The 20,057-nt window shown below is 46.7% G+C and overlaps 1 protein-coding gene across 2 annotated transcripts in view; it reads left to right on the top strand.

The window, feature by feature from the left end:
* NBEAL1 (neurobeachin like 1) overlaps positions 1-20,057 on the top strand; it is a 978,461-nt gene that overhangs the window by 880,040 nt on the left and 78,364 nt on the right. For both annotated transcript variants that reach the window (XM_085648956.1, XM_085648955.1), the window contains 2 exons: positions 13,058-13,230; positions 15,064-15,158. In XM_085648956.1, the coding sequence (XP_085505082.1) occupies positions 13,058-13,230; positions 15,064-15,158 (268 nt within the window). The remainder of the gene's footprint in view (positions 1-13,057; positions 13,231-15,063; positions 15,159-20,057) is intronic.

The following is a 20,057-nucleotide window of genomic DNA, read 5'->3' as shown; positions in this document are numbered from 1 at the left end:
CCACATAACACCTGTCGGGGGAAGGCTACAAAGGTTCCTGTCCACGTGGAACTCCATCACCACGGACAGGTGGGTCAAAGATATTGTCAAATACGGTTACTGTCTAGAGCTAACCTCCACTCCACCCACAATACCTCCAAGAAACCGTCCTATGTCCTCAGAGCACTTAACGCTCTTACAGCAAGAGGTGCAAAGTATGCTTCTAAAAGGCGCTATAGAGGTCGTACCCGTCCACGAGCAAGGTACGGGAGTGTACTCCCTCTACTTTTTAATACCGAAAAAGGACGGGTCACTCAGACCTATACTAGACCTAAGACCCCTGAACCGGTACATTCTTTCCGAGCACTTTCACATGCTCACTCTCCAGCAAGTCCTTCCGCTTCTCAAGCAGGGAGACTTCCTGGCCACACTGGACCTCAAGGATGCGTATTTCCACATACCCATTCACCCCTCACACAAAAAATACCTCAGGTTCACTGTTCAGGGACAGCACTATCAATTCAAAGTCCTGCCCTTCGGCGTGACAACAGCACCCAGGGTTTTCACAAAGTGCCTAGCTACTGTGGCGGCACATCTACGCACATTCACGTCTACCCCTACCTGGACGACTGGCTCGTTCAAGCGAAGTCAGCCCGGCAATGTGCCAGCCACATGTCCCGCACCATTCACCTCCTTCACAGTCTGGGATTCTCACTAAATTACCCAAAATCCCATCTCCAGCCCGCACACGTACAACAGTACCTGGGTGCGACTATAGACACTCTGGCGGCCACAGCTCAGCCAAATTTAGTGAGGATCAACAGCATGCAAATGCTGATTTCCAAGTTCAAACCCCAACACTCCCTTCCTGCGCGAGTGTTCATGCAGTTGATAGGCATGATGGCCTCCTGCATTTTCATAGTCCCGCACGCGAGATTACATATGCGCCCGCTTCAGGAGTGCTTAGCACGTCAGTGGAATCAGGCTCAAGGACAGTTGAAAGACCTAGTGTTGGTGAGCGGTCGGGCATACAACTCTCTGCATTGGTGGAATCCACAAAACCTTTGCAAGGGCCGACCGTTCCAAGAGCCTGTTCCACAAATAGTACTGACAGCGGACGCGTCTCTCCAGGGATGGGGAGCTCATGTACTCCACTACACAGTGCAGGGACCATGGACGACACAACAGAAGAAAATGCACATCAACCTTCTGGAACTGATGGCGATCTTCCTGGCCATGAAGGCATTCAAAGTACATCTGTGCAACAAGGTCGTGTTGATCCGGACGGACAACATGACCGCAATGTACTACATACAGAAGCAGGGAGGAACGCACTCTCCACAGTTGTCTCATCTGGCTCAGAGCATGTGGAAGTGGGCCATTCAGAGGAACATGTTCCTCATGGCGGAACACCTCCCCGGCAAGGACAACCAGATGGCGGATCTGCTCAGCAGACACAGCCACCAGATGCACGAGTGGGAGTTACACCCATCAGTACTCCAGCCGTACTTCCAGCAGTGGGGTCATCCACAGATAGACCTGTTCGCCACAAGCGAAAACGCAAAATGCCAAAGCTTTGCCGCCAGGTTCCCACATCCGCAGTCGCAGGGCAATGCGATATGGATGAACTGGTCCGGCAGATTTGCGTACGCTTTTCCCCCAGCGCTGCCGATACCGCTGGTGGCTCGCAAACTCAGACAACACTCCCTGAAACTCGTCCTAGTTGCTCCTACGTGGGCACGCCAGCCATGGTACACCACCTTCCTCGAACTTTCCGTGGTGCCGCATCAAAGGCTGCGGATCAAACCCGCGCATTTGACGCAGAACCATGGAGAGATTCAGCACCCAGATCCGCAACAGCTGAACCTGGCGATCTGGCTCCTGAAGTCCTAGAGTTTGGCTACCTCAACCTGCCACCTGACTGTATGGACATCATCAAGGAGGCCAGGAGACCCACTACAAGAGCTTGCTATGCAGCCAAATGGAAAAGGTTCGTCATTTATTGCGGTAATAATGACATTAACCCGCTGGACGCATCCATCCAAAACATCATTTGTTACCTCCTACACCTATACCGATGCAATCTGGCGTACACCTCTATACGTGTCCATTTGACCGCAATATCAGCCTATCTACAAACCAGGCAGCACCTCTCTCTATTCAGAGTGCCTGCCATCAAAGCATTCTTGGAAGGACTCAAACGAGTCATTCCACCAAGCCACCCACCGGCTCCAATGTGGAACCTCAACCTGGTCCTCACACGCCTGATGGGTCCACCCTTTGAACCTCTCCACTCATGCGAGATTCAATTCCTCACCTGGAAAGTAGCTTTCCTGGTAGCGATCACTTCTTTAAGAAGAGTTAGTGAACTCCAGGCACTAACAGTTCAAGAGCCATTTATACAGGTTCATGCCAACAGGGTCGTACTACGTACCAACCCCAAATTCATGCCCAAGGTAATATCGCAGTTCCACATGAATCAAACTATTGAACTGCCCGTTTTCTTCCAAAACCCACAAACTGTCGCGGAAAGGGCACTCCACACACTAGATGTCAAAAGGGCCCTCATGTATTACATCGACAGGACCAAACCCTTTAGGAAGACCAAACAACTGTTCGTTGCCTTTGCCCCACACCACAAAGGTAACGCCATCTCCAAAGCAGGGATAGCCAGATGGATAGTTAAGTGTATCCAAATTTGTTATCAAAAGGCAAAACGCACATTAACTATTCCCCCACGAGCCCACTCAACACGTAAGTTAGGGGCCTCCATGGCTTTTCTAGGAAATATTCCCCTGCATGATATATGTAGAGCAGCCACCTGGTCCACTACACACACATTTACCAAACACTATTGTGTAGATGTGCAATCAAAACAGCAAGCAGCTGTAGGACAGGCTGTTCTCAAAACCCTTTTTCAGACCGCTGCAGCTGGCACTGGTAGCCGCCGCTAATAGAGGGCACTGCTATATATTCTATGCAAAGATATGAATTCAGCAGCCCACATGCCTCGAACTGAATATGCTACTTACCAGTATGCATCTGTTCTTGGCATGTAGGGCTGCTGACATTCATATCGCCCTCCCTCCTCCCCGGCGCCTGTAGCAGCTGCAGCTCTCAGAATTACTGTAAGCATGGCCATCACTTTTCTGTATCTACTCCATCACTGCCACAATGGCGAAAAACAATCTGAGGATGGAGAGGATGCCCATGCGCACTGTAGTCCAGGGGAGGAGTCACCTATCCAAGGATACTTCGAAGACTCTTCCAGGACAACAACGTGCAAACATCCAGACCCAACACTAGGCGGCGATCTATGCACAGATATGAATGTCAGCAGCCCTACATGCCAAGAACAGATGCATACTGGTAAGTAGCATATTCATTCTAGAGCGCACGTACACCCAAAGGTTTCATGGCGCTATGGCAGTGACGTACTAAATCAGGAGGTTACTGGTAGGCTTGAATGAATAAGAAAGTTTTGAGGAGGGATCTGAAGTGTGGCAGAGATATTTCGAGTCTGAGTTCCAAAGGAAGGGAATTCCACGTCTGAGGTGCCAGAAAGGAGAAACTGAGTCCACCGTGTTTTTTCCAATTAAAACGAGAGGGGGTGAGAAAATTGGCATGCGACGAACGAAGTACACGAGTGGGGGAATAACGAGAGATTAAGGAGGAGATGAAAGCAGGCCCCCTACCAATTAGGGCTTTAAAAATAGTACAACCCAGTTTAAACAGACAACGTTTGGCTACTGGGAGCCAGTGAAGAAGTTTCAGCAAGGGGCGGACATGTTGGGTGCGTGTTTGATGGGTTATGAGGCGTGCGGCCTGGTTCTGAACCAGCTGAAGGCGATGGAGTTGATAGACAGGGATCCCAACATAAAGAGAGTTGGCATAGTCTATCCGTGAAATGACTAAGGCCATGAGTATCACAGTGAGGGCCTCGGTGGTGAAGAATCGTGCGATCTTCCGAATTCTGCGTAGATTGAAAAAGCATGAGGATGTAACTACACCGATCTGAGGCTTCATGGACAGGTCATTGCTGATTATTACTCCGCAATGTGAACAGGGAAGGCCCTTAGAGGCCTTCCCTGTTCACAAGGCCCTGGGTGCCTAGGGTACCATTTACCAGGGGCTGACATGTGGCCCGGGTGTGCCAATTTGGGTTTTGGCTGTTAGGCAGTTTTTAGGGAAGGAACACAGGCCCTGGGCACCTGATTGGCAGGAGCCCAGGGCACAACAAGGAAAAGTGCATCAGCTGTTAGGCAAAAAAGGGAGGGGGGGGAGGGGGTTACTGCAACAGAAACCCAGGGCCCGATTCACAGAACTAACTTAAGACAAAATCCTAAACTTATTACCATTTTCGTATTCACAGAAGGCACTTACTCATTTTCGTATTCACAGAAGGCACTTACTCATTTTGGTATTCACAGAAGACACTTACTCCCTTCGGTTTTCACAGAAGTTAGGAGTCCTAACTTTAGGACTCCTAAATACCTTCTGTGAATACCGAAAGTCTTAAAATTAGGATTTTTCTCAGTTTAGGAGTCCTAAAGTAGGGACTCCTAACTTTACTACTACTAAACTGAGAAAAATCCTAATTTTAAGGCTTTCGGTATTCACAGAAGGCATTTAGGAGTCCTAAAGTTAGGAGTCCTAACTTTACTACTACTAAATTGTGAAAAATCCTAATTTTAAGACTTTTGGTATTCACAGAAGGCATTTAGGAGTCCTAACTATACTACTACTAAACTGAGAACAATCCTAATTTTAAGACTTTCGGTATTCACAGAATGCATTTAGGAGTCCTAAAGTTAGGACTCCTAACTTCTGTGAATACCGAAATGAGTAAGTGCCTTCTGTGAATACCAAAATGAGTAAGTGCCTTCTGTGAATACCAAAATGGTAGTAAGTTTAGGATTTTGTCTTAAATTAGTTCTGTGAATCGGGCCCCTTCTTTCTTACACTATCCACATCGTTGTTTGAAAGGAGCTTCCATTTCCAAACAACGACGTGCAGATCTGACGTCGCTAGAAGCCGTGCATGGGTAGTCTTTTAGGTTGTAGGGTTGTGTTTCAGTAGTGTAGGGTCGTGCTGGGGCTAGTATTTTATGTGTATGTGTAGTGTAGGGTAATGTTTTAGGGTAGTGTCGGCGGGGTCGAACAGGGTAGTGTTTTAGTGTAGGGAAGGGACTGGGGGTAGGGGCAGGGTCGTGCTGGGGTAGTGTTTTAGGGTTTAGGGTAGTGTAGTGGTGTCAGTGTAGGGTAATGTATTAGGGTTTAGGGTAGTGTCGAAGTGTAGTGCAGGGTAGTGTTTGGGTGTAGGAACATGACTGGGGGTCGGGGAGGGTTGTGCAGGGGTAGTGTTTTAGGATTTAGGGTAGTGTTGTGGTGTTTGTGTAGGGTAGTGTTTTAGGGTTTAGGGTAGTGTTGGGGTGTCGTGCAGGGTAGTGTTGTAGTGTAGGGAGCGGACTGGGGGAAGGGTGAGGGTCGTGCAGGGAGTAGTGTTTTAGGGTTTAGGGTAGTGCTGTGGTGTTTGTGTTGTGTAGGGTAGTGTTTTAGTGTTTAGGGTAGTGTTGGGGTGTCGTGCAGGGTAGTGTTGTAGTGTAAGGAGTGGACTGGGGGAAGGGTGAGGGTCCTGCAGGCAGTAGTGTTTTAGGGATTAGGGTAGTGGTGTGGTGTTTGTGTAGAGTAGGGCAGTGTTATAGGGTTTAGGGTAGTGTCGGGGGTTGGTGAAGTGTAGTGTTAGAGTGTAGGGTCCAGGCGGGGGGAAGGTCGTGTAGGGGGTAGTGTATTAGGGTTTCTGGTAGTGTAGCGATGTTTAAGTAGTGTAAGGTAGTGTAGTGTAAGCATGATTTTTAGTGCAATGTTTTTAATTAGCATAAGCCATAGTACATTTATATCCATTTGCGTTATTAATGCATGCGCAGTTCAAACTTGCGAAGTAATGGTTTATGCTAAGTAAAAACATGCGAAGTAATGGTTTGTGCTAAGTAAAAACATCGCACTAAAATCATGCGAAGTAATGGTATGCGAAGTATCGACATACATGCCTTTCTGCCCCTCTTTCTGAAGGTCTCTTGTTCCTCCTTTCTTTAGCCCAGCAGGGCTTGGCTCTGGGCACTCTTTTTTTTTTGTTTGTTTTTTTTGTTTCAAAATTTATTTTTGTTTTGTTTTTGTTATATAACCAAACATGAAACAAGACATGAATACACAGTACATGATAGATATCAATCCACAATGGCATGATAGGGCATTTAGCAGAACCCATTGACTTCGGCCACTGACGCAGCGGCCACATTCGAACCGTGTGGGTGCAGGAGAAACACAAGGTGATATATATAACGCACGCAGGCGCCGGCAATGGGGCATATGTTACATTATTCAGTGCTTCTTCCTTGGCCTTTCCAGCTGTGATTCCCCATTCTCTTCGTCCCCTCCTACTTCCAGATTGTAATACTCTATCCATGGCGCTCATATTTTCTGAAATTTCCGTAGGCACCCCATGGCCTTGTAGGTTACTTGTTCCGCCACCATGTATAAATCAAGACTAGCTCTCCATTCGTTCAGAGTAGGCACTTGCGAGGCCCCCCAATATCTGGCTATATCCCGCCTGGCGACCACCAGCCCAAGATTAGCCAAAATGAGTTTGCGTCTCAGGATGTTCACATCTGTGGGAATTCCCAAAGGGAGAAACTTTGGTTCCACGTCCAATTGGATCAATAGTACATTATTAAGCTCAGTCACTGCCTTTACCCAATATCTTTGGATCTTGTGACATTCCCATAGGGTATGTATAAACGTTCCGCAATCTGTGCTACATCTAAGACACTCTGGATTCGGAGCTCTTCCTATTTTGCGCAGTCTTGCCCTATCAAAGTAAACTCAATGCAGTATTTTATATTGGATAAGGCGCAGCCGTAACTTAATTGCCACTAATCGTGGATGCATGAGTGCCACCTCCCAGTCAAGATCGTCCATGTCCCCTGTTGTTCTTTCCCACTTAGCTCGGAGGGGACCCAGGTTATCTGGCAACACGAACTCCACAGCACCATGATGGCTCCACTGAAGACTGAGAAGTTTGGTATCAAACTTCCCAGCACTTTAAACCCGCACTGATGCCAGTGCAGGATTTAATGTACAATGCACGACAGAGGGCATCTTAGAGATGCCCCCCGAACCTAACCTACAATCCACGTCTGGTCTGAGGAGCTGCCACACAGCAGACATGTTGCTGGACTCCTGGGTAGAGAGCCATTCGCTCTCCTGGGCCTGCAATAATGCACAACCTGGGCGAGGTGCTAGGTCTCCTCCCCCTGGATGTGCAGGGGAAGCTTCATAGGCATGCCGCCTTTGTGAGCTTCTCCAGGCTACTTGATCTGGTTGAGCTAAAGGCCCATGCAGCCATGCTGGGCATCCCTGAATTGGTGTGTGTGCAAACCAGAGCACAGAGCAAGAGTAAGGGTAAACAAGTAGGTCTGGAGCCTGACATAATGGCCCAACCAACCAAGAGAAAAGGTAGGAAGACTGGGGAACCAGCTTCTGTACAGCAGACCACTCAGGACCCCTATCCACAGGGAGAGGACTTGGATACCCCTGAGGGAACTGAGCCCATGAAGCTTGACCCTTACCAGGTTGAACTCTTGGGCCCAGGGGGACCCTCTAGGGAAGAGCTGTGCCAGGGTCAGCAAGACTGTCCCACTCTTGAAAGCCTGAGGCAGCAAGATGTTTCAGAAGCAAAGGGAGATGTCAGTGGTACCCACAGAGCTTATTGGGAAGAGGGATTACTGTATGCTGAGGCAAGAGACCCCACTCCTGGAACCACCAGGAGGGTGGTAGTGCCACAGACGTACAGGGAGTTCCTCCTAACTTTGGCTCATGACATCCCCCTAGCTGGACATCTGGGGCAAACCAAAACTTGGGAAAGGCTAGTTAGTCACTTTTACTGGCCCCAGATGCACCAAAAGGTGAAGGAGTTTGTCAGCTCCTGTGTTACCTGTCAAGCCAGTGGCAAGACAGGTGGCCACCCAAAGGCCCCCCCTAATCCCACTACCAGTGGTGGGGGTGCCCTTTGAAAGGGTAGGTGTGGACATTGTGGGTCCACTTGAACCTCCCACAGCCTCAGGGAACAAATTCATTCTAGTAGTAGTGGTTCATTCTACTAGGTACCCTGAAGCAATTCCACTTAGGACTACTACAGCTCCTGCAGTAGCCAAGGCCCTCCTGGGTGTCTTCACCAGGGTAGGGTTTCCTAAGAAGGTGGTTTCAGACAGAGGTTCCGACTTCATGTCTGCTTACCTGACACACATGTGGAACGAGTGTGGAATGCAGTACAAGTTTACTACACCCTACCATCCACAAACCAATGGCCTTGTTGAGAGATTCAACAAGCCATTGAAAGGCATGATAATGAGACTCCCTGAAAAACTCAAAAGGAGATGGGATGTCTTGTTCCCATGCCTTCTTTTCGCTTACAGAGAAGTGCCACAGAAGGGAGTAGGTTTCTCACCCTTTGAACTTCTGTTTGGTCATCCTGTGAGGGGACCACTTTGTCTGGTAAAAGAGGGCTGGGAGAGGCCTCTCCAAGAGCCCAAACAAGACATAGTGGACTATGTGCTTGGCCTAAGGTCCAGAATGGCTGAGTACATGGACAAGGCATCCAAGAATCTTGAGACCAGCCAGGAGCTTCAGAAGCACTGGTATGACCAAAAAGCTGCACTGGTTGGATTTCAACCTGGGCAACAGGTGTGGGTTTTGGAGCCAGTGGCACCAAGGGCACTCCAAGATAAATGGAGTGGCCCTTACCCTATCCTAGAAAAAATAGAGTGAGGTCACCTACTTAGTTGACCTGGGCACTAGCAGGACACCCAAAAGGGTTATCCATGTGAACCGCCTTAAACTCTACAATGACAGGGCTGACATCACCATGCTGAGGGTGACTGATGAGGAACAGGAAGCAGAGAATGAACCTCTCCCTGATCTCGTCTCCTACAGCCCACAAGATGGGTCAGTAGATGGTGTAGTCTTTTCAGACACCCTCTCTGCCCAACAGCAGACTGACTGCAAGCAAGTCTTGCAACAGTATGCTAGCCTCTTTTCCCTGACCCCTGGTCTGACCAACTGGTGTACCCATGATGTGGACACTGGTGACAGTGCACCTGTCAAAAACAAAATATATCGTCAGTCAGACCAAGTTAAGGAAAGAATCAAAGCTGAAGTCAGCAAAATGCTGGAGTTAGGGGTTATTAAACCCTCTGAGAGCCCCTGGGCTAGCCCAGAGGGTCTGGTCCCCAAACCTCATCAATAGGGTGGAAAGAGAGAGATGAGGTTCTGTGTGGACTATAGAGGGCTCAACTCTGTCACCAAGACAGATGCTCACCCTATTCCAAGAGCAGATGAATTGATTGATACATTGGGAGCAGCCACATTTCTCAGTACCTTTGACTTAACTGCAGGGTACTGGCAGATTGGCATGGCCTCAGGAGCAAAAGAGAAAACAGCATTCTCCACACCTGATGGGCATTATCAGTTTACTGTGATGCCTTTTGGGTTAAAGAATGCCCCTGCCACCTTCCAGAGGTTGGTGAACCTTGTCCTGGCTGGGTTGCAATCCTTTAGTGCAGCTTATCTTGATGATATTGCTGTCTTTAGCTCCACCTGGCAGGATCACCTGATCCACCTTGGGAAGGCTTTAGAGGCCCTGCAAAATGTAGGCCTCACTATCAAGGCATCCAAATGCTAGATAGGGCAGGGCACTGTGGTGTACTTGGGCCACCTTGTTGGTGGAGGCCAGGTACAACCCTTACAACCCAAGATCTAGGCCATCCTGGACTGGGTAGCTCCAACAACCCAGACCCAAGTCAGGGCATTTCTTGGCTTGACTGGGTACTGCAGGAGGTTTGTGAAGGGATATGGGTCAAGTGTGACTCCCCTCACAGAACTTACCTCCAAGAAGATGCCCAAGAAGGTTAACTGGACAGTTAGTTGCCAAAAGGCTTTTGACACCCTGAAAGAAGCAATGTGCTCAGCACCAATTCTAAAATCTCCAGATTATGCCAAGCAGTTCATAGTGCAGACTGATGCCTCTGAGCTAGGGATAGGAGCGGTCCTATCCCAGACCAATGATGAAGGCCAAGACCAACCTGTTGCTTTTATAAGCAGCAGGCTACTCCCCAGAGAGCAGCGTTGGGTGCCATTGATGCCAGTGCAGGATCTAATGTACAATGCACGACAGAGGGCATCTTAGAGATGCCCCCTGGACCTAACCTACAATCCACGTCTGGTCTGAGGGGCTGCCTAGGCTGCCACACAGCAGACATGTTGCTGGACCCTGGGTAGAGAGCCATCCTCTCTCCTGGGCCTGCAACAATGCACATCCTGGGTGAGGTGCTAGGTCTCCTCCCCCAGGATGGGCAGAGGAAGCTTCAAAGACATGCCGCCTTCTCGACATGAGCTTCTCCAGGCCACTTGCTGTACCCAGCAACTGGCCCCTACTGGTTCTAAACCCCCTCTCTGGCGGGAAGACTGGCCGGAAACCCCAAGGAAGGACAGGGGGTGTGCCGGCCACTGCCCCCCTCCCACAGGAGAGTGGCAGGATAGGGGGTGTACCCACCCCAGGGCAGGGACCCAGTGGTCCCTGCCCTTTACCTACCTGTAACGCCCCTAAATTTAGTATTTAGTGGCACCGTGAACATTCCTTCATTAGATTCCAGGTTCCAAAACTGCAAAGAAGATCAAGAAGAAAGAAGACCTGCCGTGCAGCTGCTAACAAGAGGAAGACACCAACTGCTTTGTTGGCGTGGGGCCTGAGTTTCAAACACTGACCTATCATTAGTCCTTTAGGTTAATCCTCTGGTAAACACTTGCTACTGGGAATTAAAGTTCATTAGAAAATCCATACCTTTTAGGCAAAAAATGGACTAAACATTGCAGCCATTGCCACAATATTCTTGTGCCTGGACTATGGTAATGAATAAAATTTATTTATTTATGTTTGCAATTTTATATAGAGCTGACATGACCAGAAGGCAAAAGAGCGCCTTACAACAAGTAGGATACGTTGGTTACAGTGGGTTATAGTTATAGTAATTAAACTTGGACCTGTAGGCATACCACTCTTGTGATGAGTTCGAGAAGTCATCAAGGTGCTATGGTCGCCCTTCTTTTCAGATTTTAGAACTGGCTTATGCAAGCACTTTACTGTGGTCAAGCAAATCAGGTTTATGACATTGAGCACTGTATATTGAGCCTGATATTGCACTTTGCCCCACTTCATTAGGCATTAACTGATCCACTGCTCTGCAGCTAGTAGCTGGTTACAGCAAACAGCTGATGGTCACAAAATTCCATTGCTGCCAGAAGGGATGGAGGCAGACAGATACCTCTTTATATTGGCTCAGCACTTTGAAATTTATTCCCTGACTTCATCAGGTTAAATCATAATCACCCTACCAGTAAACAAGCAAACACTTGTTTCTTGATCCTTTTAAACTCCTTTTGAGCCTGTTTTGGTACTAGGGTCTACCAAGAGGGCCCTTAGGGTCAACATTTACTCTCTGCAATAAGCATACAATAGAAACAGGTATAATGATAACCTTTGTATGTAGTTCTCCCTATCGCTGGTACATTCCTGCTGTTGATTAAATGCTAAAACATCTTTCTGTTAATTGTGGTAATTTTTATGTGTTGAAGGAACCTAACCCATACTTAAGAAGCTTAAAAGCAGCTAAATAAGTATTAAAGGAAGCTACCTATGTGAGATTCTTGAGGTAGGAGGCTCCATGATTGAGCCATCTCCTGTGCGTTCATCTCTTAGAAAAAAGGAGAATGAGGACAGAGACCCCAATAGTTTTCAGGGACCCAAGTTCCCACCTGCTCCAGAGTTGCTTCCACTGCTGAATCCTGACCCATGCTTGCCTTAGGGTTTGTAGGCAGCATGGCCTCATCTAAGACTGTGACCCAGGCATAGTCAAGAACAATGGTGAGCCCTCCTACAGCTTATGATAGGCCATGCTGGGCTCGGAATCTTGCATTGGTGAGTTGGCTCCTCTGCCTCATCTATTAATGCTTCAAATAAGGCCTAGATTTCCAGGCATTGTTTAAGTCTGGACTCTGTTAGTACCATTTTTAGTTTAGGACTGTTCTTCGTGTCCTATATATCCTTAATTTGTTTATCTTGGTTTTCAATTTCTAAAATTGGCATGGTCTTCTGACAGCTTGAAGTTAAGACATGTGTTCCCAAAAGGTGGCAAGAACATGTTCCTAGAATTTTCAGTGTTTTAAAGGTCCTGACAGGTAGTGGGGAAGCTCAGTCTTGGTGGACTCCCTGAACCAACCTGGTGGTTCTCCTTCTGGGATTGTCTTTGAGTGGCAAAGTGAAAAGGAATAATCTGTCTTGGTAGCTTGGCTCCAAATAAAATCTCTGCGTATGAAAACAAGGAAGCGTGTGCAAAACTCAAACGCTTAACTAACTTGAGAAAAACATGCTTATGTTCTCAAAGATTCTATTTCATACCCACTTTACAAAACAACTCCTGCCATATACACAAGCTCTTGTTAATGTGGTTCTGACAAACTTCACTGATTTAACCCCGTGTTCTCTGGGTAGGGTTAAATACTTGTTATATTTAATGCACATGCAAATAAATTATGCCACATACCGCACATGGAAATCTAGAGAGTGTAATATATTCAAATATTCAAATATTCTTTATTCGATGAAAATTCATCATAAAAGAGCAATTAACAACACAATACAATGTAAAATTTCCAAACAGACGATTAATAAAACACAATTAAGCACTAGACCACTTAAGGGTAAGCACAGTCACATATCAACATGAGAGTGTAATATATATTTATAACCACAGTAGATGGTTTCAGGTTCGCGCATACTAGGTGACATACGGTAAAAATTATTTGTTACAAAACGTGTGTTTTTTGGATTTTCTTTTTTGGGAGTTTTGAAGCTCTATATGCTGTGTGTAGTAGTGTGCTGCTTGTATCTATACCACGTATGTTGGTCTTGTAAATAATGTTTAAGCCCTGTTGTCTATAATCATGTTTGTACTGCTTGTTTGCAGGACCCAACGAAGTATTACTGGCCCATTCGCACCAGGCCTAGAGATCACCCCCAAGTTGTTTGTGGTTTCACATGACGGAAAGCTGCTGTTCAGTGGAGGACACTGGGACAATAGTATCAGGATAACCTCACTCACCAAAGGGAAAATAATTGGACAGCATATCAGGCACATGGGTAAGTAAGGGCCATGCTGTGGAAATCATTTCATGCATATTAGGGTATTCTATCAAAGTTTGAAAATATCTCACAGTATAGATTGACTGAACCCTGTATACTCAATAGCTATACGTTGTTGAAATCCAAAAGAGGGTAATGGAGCACAATCGTAGTAACTATTTATAAGATCTCTAGAATGTAAGGGTATGGAAATGAAACTGCATTAATAATGCAGTCACACTCAAAAATCCTCTTTGAATCATAAAAGTATTTTGGTATCAACCTGCCACTGCTGAATCTCAAATTCCAAGCTTTTTTTTTTTTTTGAAACAATTTTTTTTAACATGAAATGGACACCTTTTAGCAATAAAGGTTGCAGTATCATGACATAGATTATTATCATAGCGATTAAATTTAAACACTCTTTTTGGTGCTGTTATGCAATTACATTCACAGTATTCACAGCTCTTCCTACCAATCCTCCCCAGTCTCTGTTTGTGTCATTCTGTATGGTATGCTGATGTCCTTGCTTTATTCGCTCAGCTCGGACTCTAAGTCTGACGAGGGGGGTTCGCATATATTGCCCCTGAATGTGTTCCATTTTCCCCAGATCCTCTGCCATCTCCGCAAATTCCAAGCTTATGTGTCATGGGGGGCCGGGGGATACAAGCTTCAGAAGGTATCCTGTTCCAGATCACTCCTATGTTTTGTATGTCGTGTAGAGGGTTTTGACCTTAACTCTTTGCTGCAAAAGGAGCCAATAAATACTACTGAGGCATAAGTAATGTGCTGGAGTGCTTTAGGTTGAGGCATACTTTCACAGGTTGGTTCTGGATCATTTGAGTTACCATAGTTCCTTTATGTGGGGCACCTGCGCACACTTTGTGCCAGTAGTATTGATGCGCATTTTAGACATTTTTGCTTGGTTGTCTTTGGTATGGTGATTGCTATTTAAGAAAAGCCTTCTTTTTGTGGAGTATGTTTTGATCAGCTTTGATTCATGAAGATTGTTACCTGGTATTTTAAATAATCCTTTTTGTTCCGTCATGTAGAGTTATAGAAAAAATCTGCTTGTTTTTATGAAGTGAGTTGATTGATACTGTAGAAATTCTGCCCTGACCTTTGTTGGTATTTCAGAAAACTATTTTTGGTTTCCTTAGTAATTAGCATTGGAGAAATGTATTTTCAAAAGTCCTGCTCCGGTCCTGTGAGTGTGTTGATATTTTACAAACTACTTCTTCGATCTCCTGAATGTATTGCATTTTGAATTTTTTTGCTACTGGTATATATAAGAGGAGGAAGGGTATTGTAATAGAGATTAATACCTGGTGTGCACTGATTGGTATTTTAGATTCAGGACTCTATGAGAAGTTTCTAAAATCCATATTCAGATCTCTATATGTTATTCATTTTATGTATACAAATATTTTGTTGACTAAAATGTTGAGTGTAGGCCTTTTGCTTGGAGTCGTTGTTGTATTTCAAATAACTGAGCAATCTTTTCACAAATTGGAGTACAGGGAAAGGTACACTGGGCAGTGAGGTGAATACTTTCAGGGAGCTGTGGTAGGCCGTAGACTCTGGTAATCCAGAAAACACTGTCACACCCAGGAAATTGACCTGGCTCAAGACCTCTGCATGGTTTTAGATCACCTACACCCGGGTGTTGATGTAGAAGTAGTGATCCTTCATTATTGATTGTTGTCTTTTTAGGTGTATCATCAGAGGCAGTGTGGAGCCCCCATCATTTTCACAAAATACTGACAGAAATCTCATTTAGGTCCTTGTTTTCTTATGTCCTTTAGCCCTGCTTTCAGCTAATATAACCTTTTTTCTTCCCCCTCTTTCTAGATATTGTTACCTGTTTAGCCACAGACCATTGTGGAATCCATATAATGTCTGGGTCCAGGGACACAACCTGTATGATCTGGGAAATAGTTCAACAGGTACATGGGAGCTTTTATTTCACTTCAACCAATGTCAGCTTATGAATATATTTCAGTAAGAAGGGCTTCTTGCTTGCTTTATTTAATTATTGCTTTAGAATGTGTTGTTTGCAATCAAGAGCTGATTGAGAGCACTATAGTTTGAAGCCACTTGTGAATCCACACACCATGTAGAACCGTTTAGGCAGAGGAACAGTTTCATACATGGTTTATGTGAGATATCAGATCAGACTCCAGCTGTATCCGGTCCATGACCTCCAGTTTTTCATAAAATTCCTGCATAATAGCAGACTGAAGTAACATATTTGAGTTGGTTGCTTATTCAGTGACCTCTAGTTTGTGATGCTGGTTTCTCATAGAGACTACTAGCTGCAGATTTCTCATGTTTTGAATATTCCTCAGGTGGCAGACTGGATGTAGAAACTTTTCAGCAGTACCTCTGCAAGCTGTAAGGTGGCGCCTCGCAGCTTCACACTGACTCTGTTGCACTCCGCAAATGACACATAGGGCCGGTATAGGCGCGACTCCCGTGCTCTTATGTCAGTTCCTTTGTTTCCGCACCTCCAGACGTGGATACGGCGCTACCTCTCATCTCTCTGAGACTCTTTCCTCGACATTTCAACTAAATTCTAAAATGTACAAGAGATTTTACCCCCTAAAACTACAGGTTTCAAGCCCTGTAGGGACTGTTCAAAACAAATGCTTGGCATGGATCCCCATCAGGTGTGCCTGAGGTCGAACTGCGACTCAAAGGCTTTGCAGAGATTGCGTGTCAATGAACCCAAAGGCCATCAGGTAATGCAAGGGGAGATTCTGTGGCACAAAGCATTAGAAGACTCTGCAACGGGACCGTTACAAGTTCATCTCTGTATTTAAGGTGCACTTCTGGTCTAATTCCTGGAGTCGACAGAGCTGCTCCAGAGGTTGGTCTTTGTTGCACTCTAACTCCTTAGGTGAGAGTAAGAACCACAAGAAGTTGAAGTGGTATTCTACTCCCTCACGCCACTCACATTAGCCTGAGCATGCATGAGGGTGATGCCACCTTTCTCGATCTCACTCTATAAATCGGCTAATTTCATAACAAAATCTGAAGATGCTTCCAGTACAACCCAAGTTTCTGGGGCCTTGAGTTATGCCACGTCAGATAAAAGTGTTCCGCACAGCCATCTTCTGACTCTTTGGATCCCTGCTGACTCCCTATGGCACGCCTTCAGGCCCCAGGGAGCTGAGTAGCCTTCCACATGGGATAATGCCAGTGGGTTCACCCTTGACATCAGCTGGACCCCCCACATTTACCTTGCTTCCTGCTCATTGTCCGATTTCTCTGTTGGTGCCACAACGCATGCACATCAATGTCAATGATGACTTCACCTCATGAAGAATAAGCTCCGTTAGTCCTTTCCGATGCCCGTCTGACCTCAATCGACGTCGTGCCCGAATACACCGGAGGTGCCGCTTCCCCCACTTGAATTACTGCAGGCTAGAAAACACTCTCAACTTCCTTTTGGACCTGACTCTGATAATGATTATGATCCGGATGATGAGTTCCTTCAACCCTACCAAGATAACAATTGGTATGAGGACTCACAGGAGGCGAATAGTCTTGATACCGCCCCTGAGACTGCTCTTTTTTTCTCTTAATGGACCAGCCACAGAGGTGTCCGCTTCCTACGCCATGGTAATGAGTATGGCGGCTGAAGTTCTTGACCTCCTACTATTCACCTTGGATGTTAAAACCTGTGTCTTAATGGAAGGTCTCCAACCGGGGCAAACATCTTCTGAGCCCCTTCTCCCCTTTTACGAGTCACTAACCAATACATTGTTGGGTGCTTGGACCAAGCCTTGCTTTGACCCCCACTTAAAAGACAAGTACCAGGCCTCATTGTCCTGCCCCAGGCGCCCCAGCTTTTTTTCAAAACCTCCCTTGCCAGAAACCTTAGTGGTGCAAGCTTTCAACAGCCTTTCTAATGCCAACCCATTTTCTACAACCTCCCCTGATAGAGAATCTGAGTAGTTTTCATCTTCCAGCTTGGCCCTTCAATCCGTTGATGCCAGCTGTTTGTTGAGACGTTACTCACACAGCCTATTCTAGATCTGCACCCACTCAATGCCTTCCTCAAGAAGGAAGTATTCAAAATGCTCACCTTGGCCCAGGCCTTGCCCCCCCCCCCCCCCCCACCGACCTGAGAGACTTGATGGTAGCGCTTGACCTGCAGGACGCCTATTTTCATATACCCTTCCTGCCGGCCCAACAGCACTTCCAGCAGATCGTGGTGGGAGAGGTGCTTTTTCAGTCTGCTGTGCTTCCCTTTGATCTCACCAGCACCCCTTGGGTGTTCACGAAACTGATGGTGGCGGTGACAGCATTCATGTGGAGGTCAGGAGTGCCAGTCTTTCCCTACCTCAACGACTGGCTGTTGAAGGCAGGTTCGCCCCGAACGGTTGTCAACCACCTCCAAACTATGGATAACCTCCTGTCATCTTTGGAGTGTACTATCAACATGCTGAAGTCACACTTGACTCCTCTCAGATGCTCCCCTTCATTCGAACCATTCTGGACACAGTTTGGTTTCATGTCTTTCACCCAGGAAAAAGAATCTAGGACATTCAGGCTATGATCCTGATCTTTCAGCCTTGGTCCTGAATTTCAGTGAGTTTGATTCTGCAGCTGCTTGGACTGATGGCCTCCTACATCCTGCTGGTGGAGCACATCAGAATACATTTGCGAGCTCTGCAGAGGAATCTGAAGTCCGAGTGGACCCAACATCAAGGGGACCACCTCTCTGACTATGTTCAGATTTCGGAGGTGACTGTAAAGGATCTGCAGTGGTGGTTACTGGACCATAAGTGTGTCAGTGGCAGACCCCTCTCCCTTCCCCACCCAGAGCTGACAGTGGTGACTAATACATCGCTTCTGGGTTTGGTCAGTCATCTGAGAGAGGTGGAGATCAGAGGCCTCTGGTCTACGGTGGAGTCCCGGCTCCACATCAACCTTCTGGAGCTGAGGGCCATCCACTTTTGGTTGAAATACTTCCTTCTGTCCAGCAAGGGAGGTAGGAACAGGTGCTCACGGACACCGCCACCACTATATGGTGCTGCAACAAGCTGGGCTTTTTGGGGGTGTCACCGTCCCTGTACCAGGAGGCCTTCTACCTCTGGAAATGTCTGGAGCACCACAGAATTGTTCAAATGGGGAATCACCTGGCAGGATCATCTAACGTTGTGGCGGATGAGCTCAGCCCTCGACGCCTGGTGGGTCGCAAATGGCAGCTACACCCAGAAGTAGCGCAAGGTCTCTTCTGTGAATAAGGAGAACCTTGGCTCAATATACTTGCCACCGCTGAGAATGTGCAAAATCAGCATCTTTGCACTTTGAAGTTTACAAGGCGTCTCTCGCATGGAGATGCGTTTATCTCGAGTGGAACTTGGCTCTCCTTTATGCCTTTCCGCTGATACCACTCCTGCCCCAAGTTCTCAAGAAGGTAGTCATCTTAGTGGCTCCAGATTGGGCACAGAGAGTATGGTATCTAGAACTCCTGGGCTTGAGCATATCTCCTCCAATCATGATGTTCCTCCTGGAGGAGCTGCTTTTGCAGTAAGAGGGCAGGGTTCTGCATCCGGGCCTTTGAAATCTCCACCTTTATATTTGAACATTGAGCAGTGACGGCTGAACACCTTTGCCCTTCTTCCAAAGGTGGTTGATGTCATCTTGGCAGCTGGGCATCCCTCAACAAAACTGTATATGCCTGTCTTCAGGACAAATTTGTGACTTGTTGCAGCACTAGCCAGATGGCCCTCTCTAGGCCAAATTTGGTTCTGTTATTTGCTTGGTCTCTTGTCCAGCAACTTTGGGCACAATTAGGGTTATCTTTTAGCGCCTTCAGCCTTCTTACAGTCGCCATATTAGCCCTTATTGTTTAATTCACCAGTTGTGGTGTGATTTCTTTTTTAAATGACTGCAACACATTCTCCCCCTTCTTCTTTTGTCATGTCCCAATCAGACCTAATCTACTCCTGACCTATATGATGTGCACTCCGTTCAAGCCCCTTTACAGCTGTTCCTTACAGCTCCTTGTCATCAAGACTGTGTTCCTCACCTTGGCATGGTGTGGGAGTGAGCTTCAGGCTCTTTGTGTCAATCCAATGTACACTTCCTAAAGATTCGAATTTCACTCTCCCTCATCCTCCCACTTTTGTCATGGGAAATTGCTTGGATGTCCAGGTGACTTCCAATCTTGATCTTTGTCCCCTTTTGAGGAATACATTCTCCAGCTTTTACCTATGTAATCGAATTCCTGTGTCCATTGGCTATGCTGGATCAAGATAAGATGACAAGAATGATGCATCCAACTATAGACTTTCAGGATGACAATGGGATAGACCCCTCTCCTGATACTGGGTTGAACTCTCTCTCAGTCACTCTTTAGAGGAATCAGCTTGTTTTGCTGTGATAAGACGGGCTGCTTACAGCTTTAACTCCAACTTTTATCTGTACAAGTGAAGAATTATATCCTGCCAGAAGTCCTATAACATGGACAGACTTCTTCAGAACCACGCCTCCCTTTATCCCATGTGTTGTAGAATGTAATTAGTGAGATCTTGCCGATAGGCCCTGAAGAATTCTGCCGCAACGTTCATGGTCAGAATACACTAAAGTATATCCTCTATTCTGGGCTGAACACCAGTGACTGCTTGGACAGGGCAGTTGGTACCAGCGTGGTGCTTCAGCGCCATGAGTGAATGAGATCCATGAGTTTCTCAAGTGACGTTCTGCCGTCACTAATGGACCGGCTATTTGATGCCACCGGTCTCTTCGGAGATAAGGCAAACAAAAAGCTAAAGCGCTTCAAGGAAAGCAGAGCCACTGCACACTCCCTCAGCATAGACAACACTAAGGTC

Source organism: Triturus cristatus, chromosome 3_2 (assembly GCF_964204655.1).
Source record: "Triturus cristatus chromosome 3_2, aTriCri1.1, whole genome shotgun sequence".
NCBI lineage: Eukaryota > Metazoa > Chordata > Amphibia > Caudata > Salamandridae > Triturus > Triturus cristatus.
Note: the sequence above shows the minus strand (reverse complement) of the source record. Positions and strands in the feature narration are given on the sequence as shown.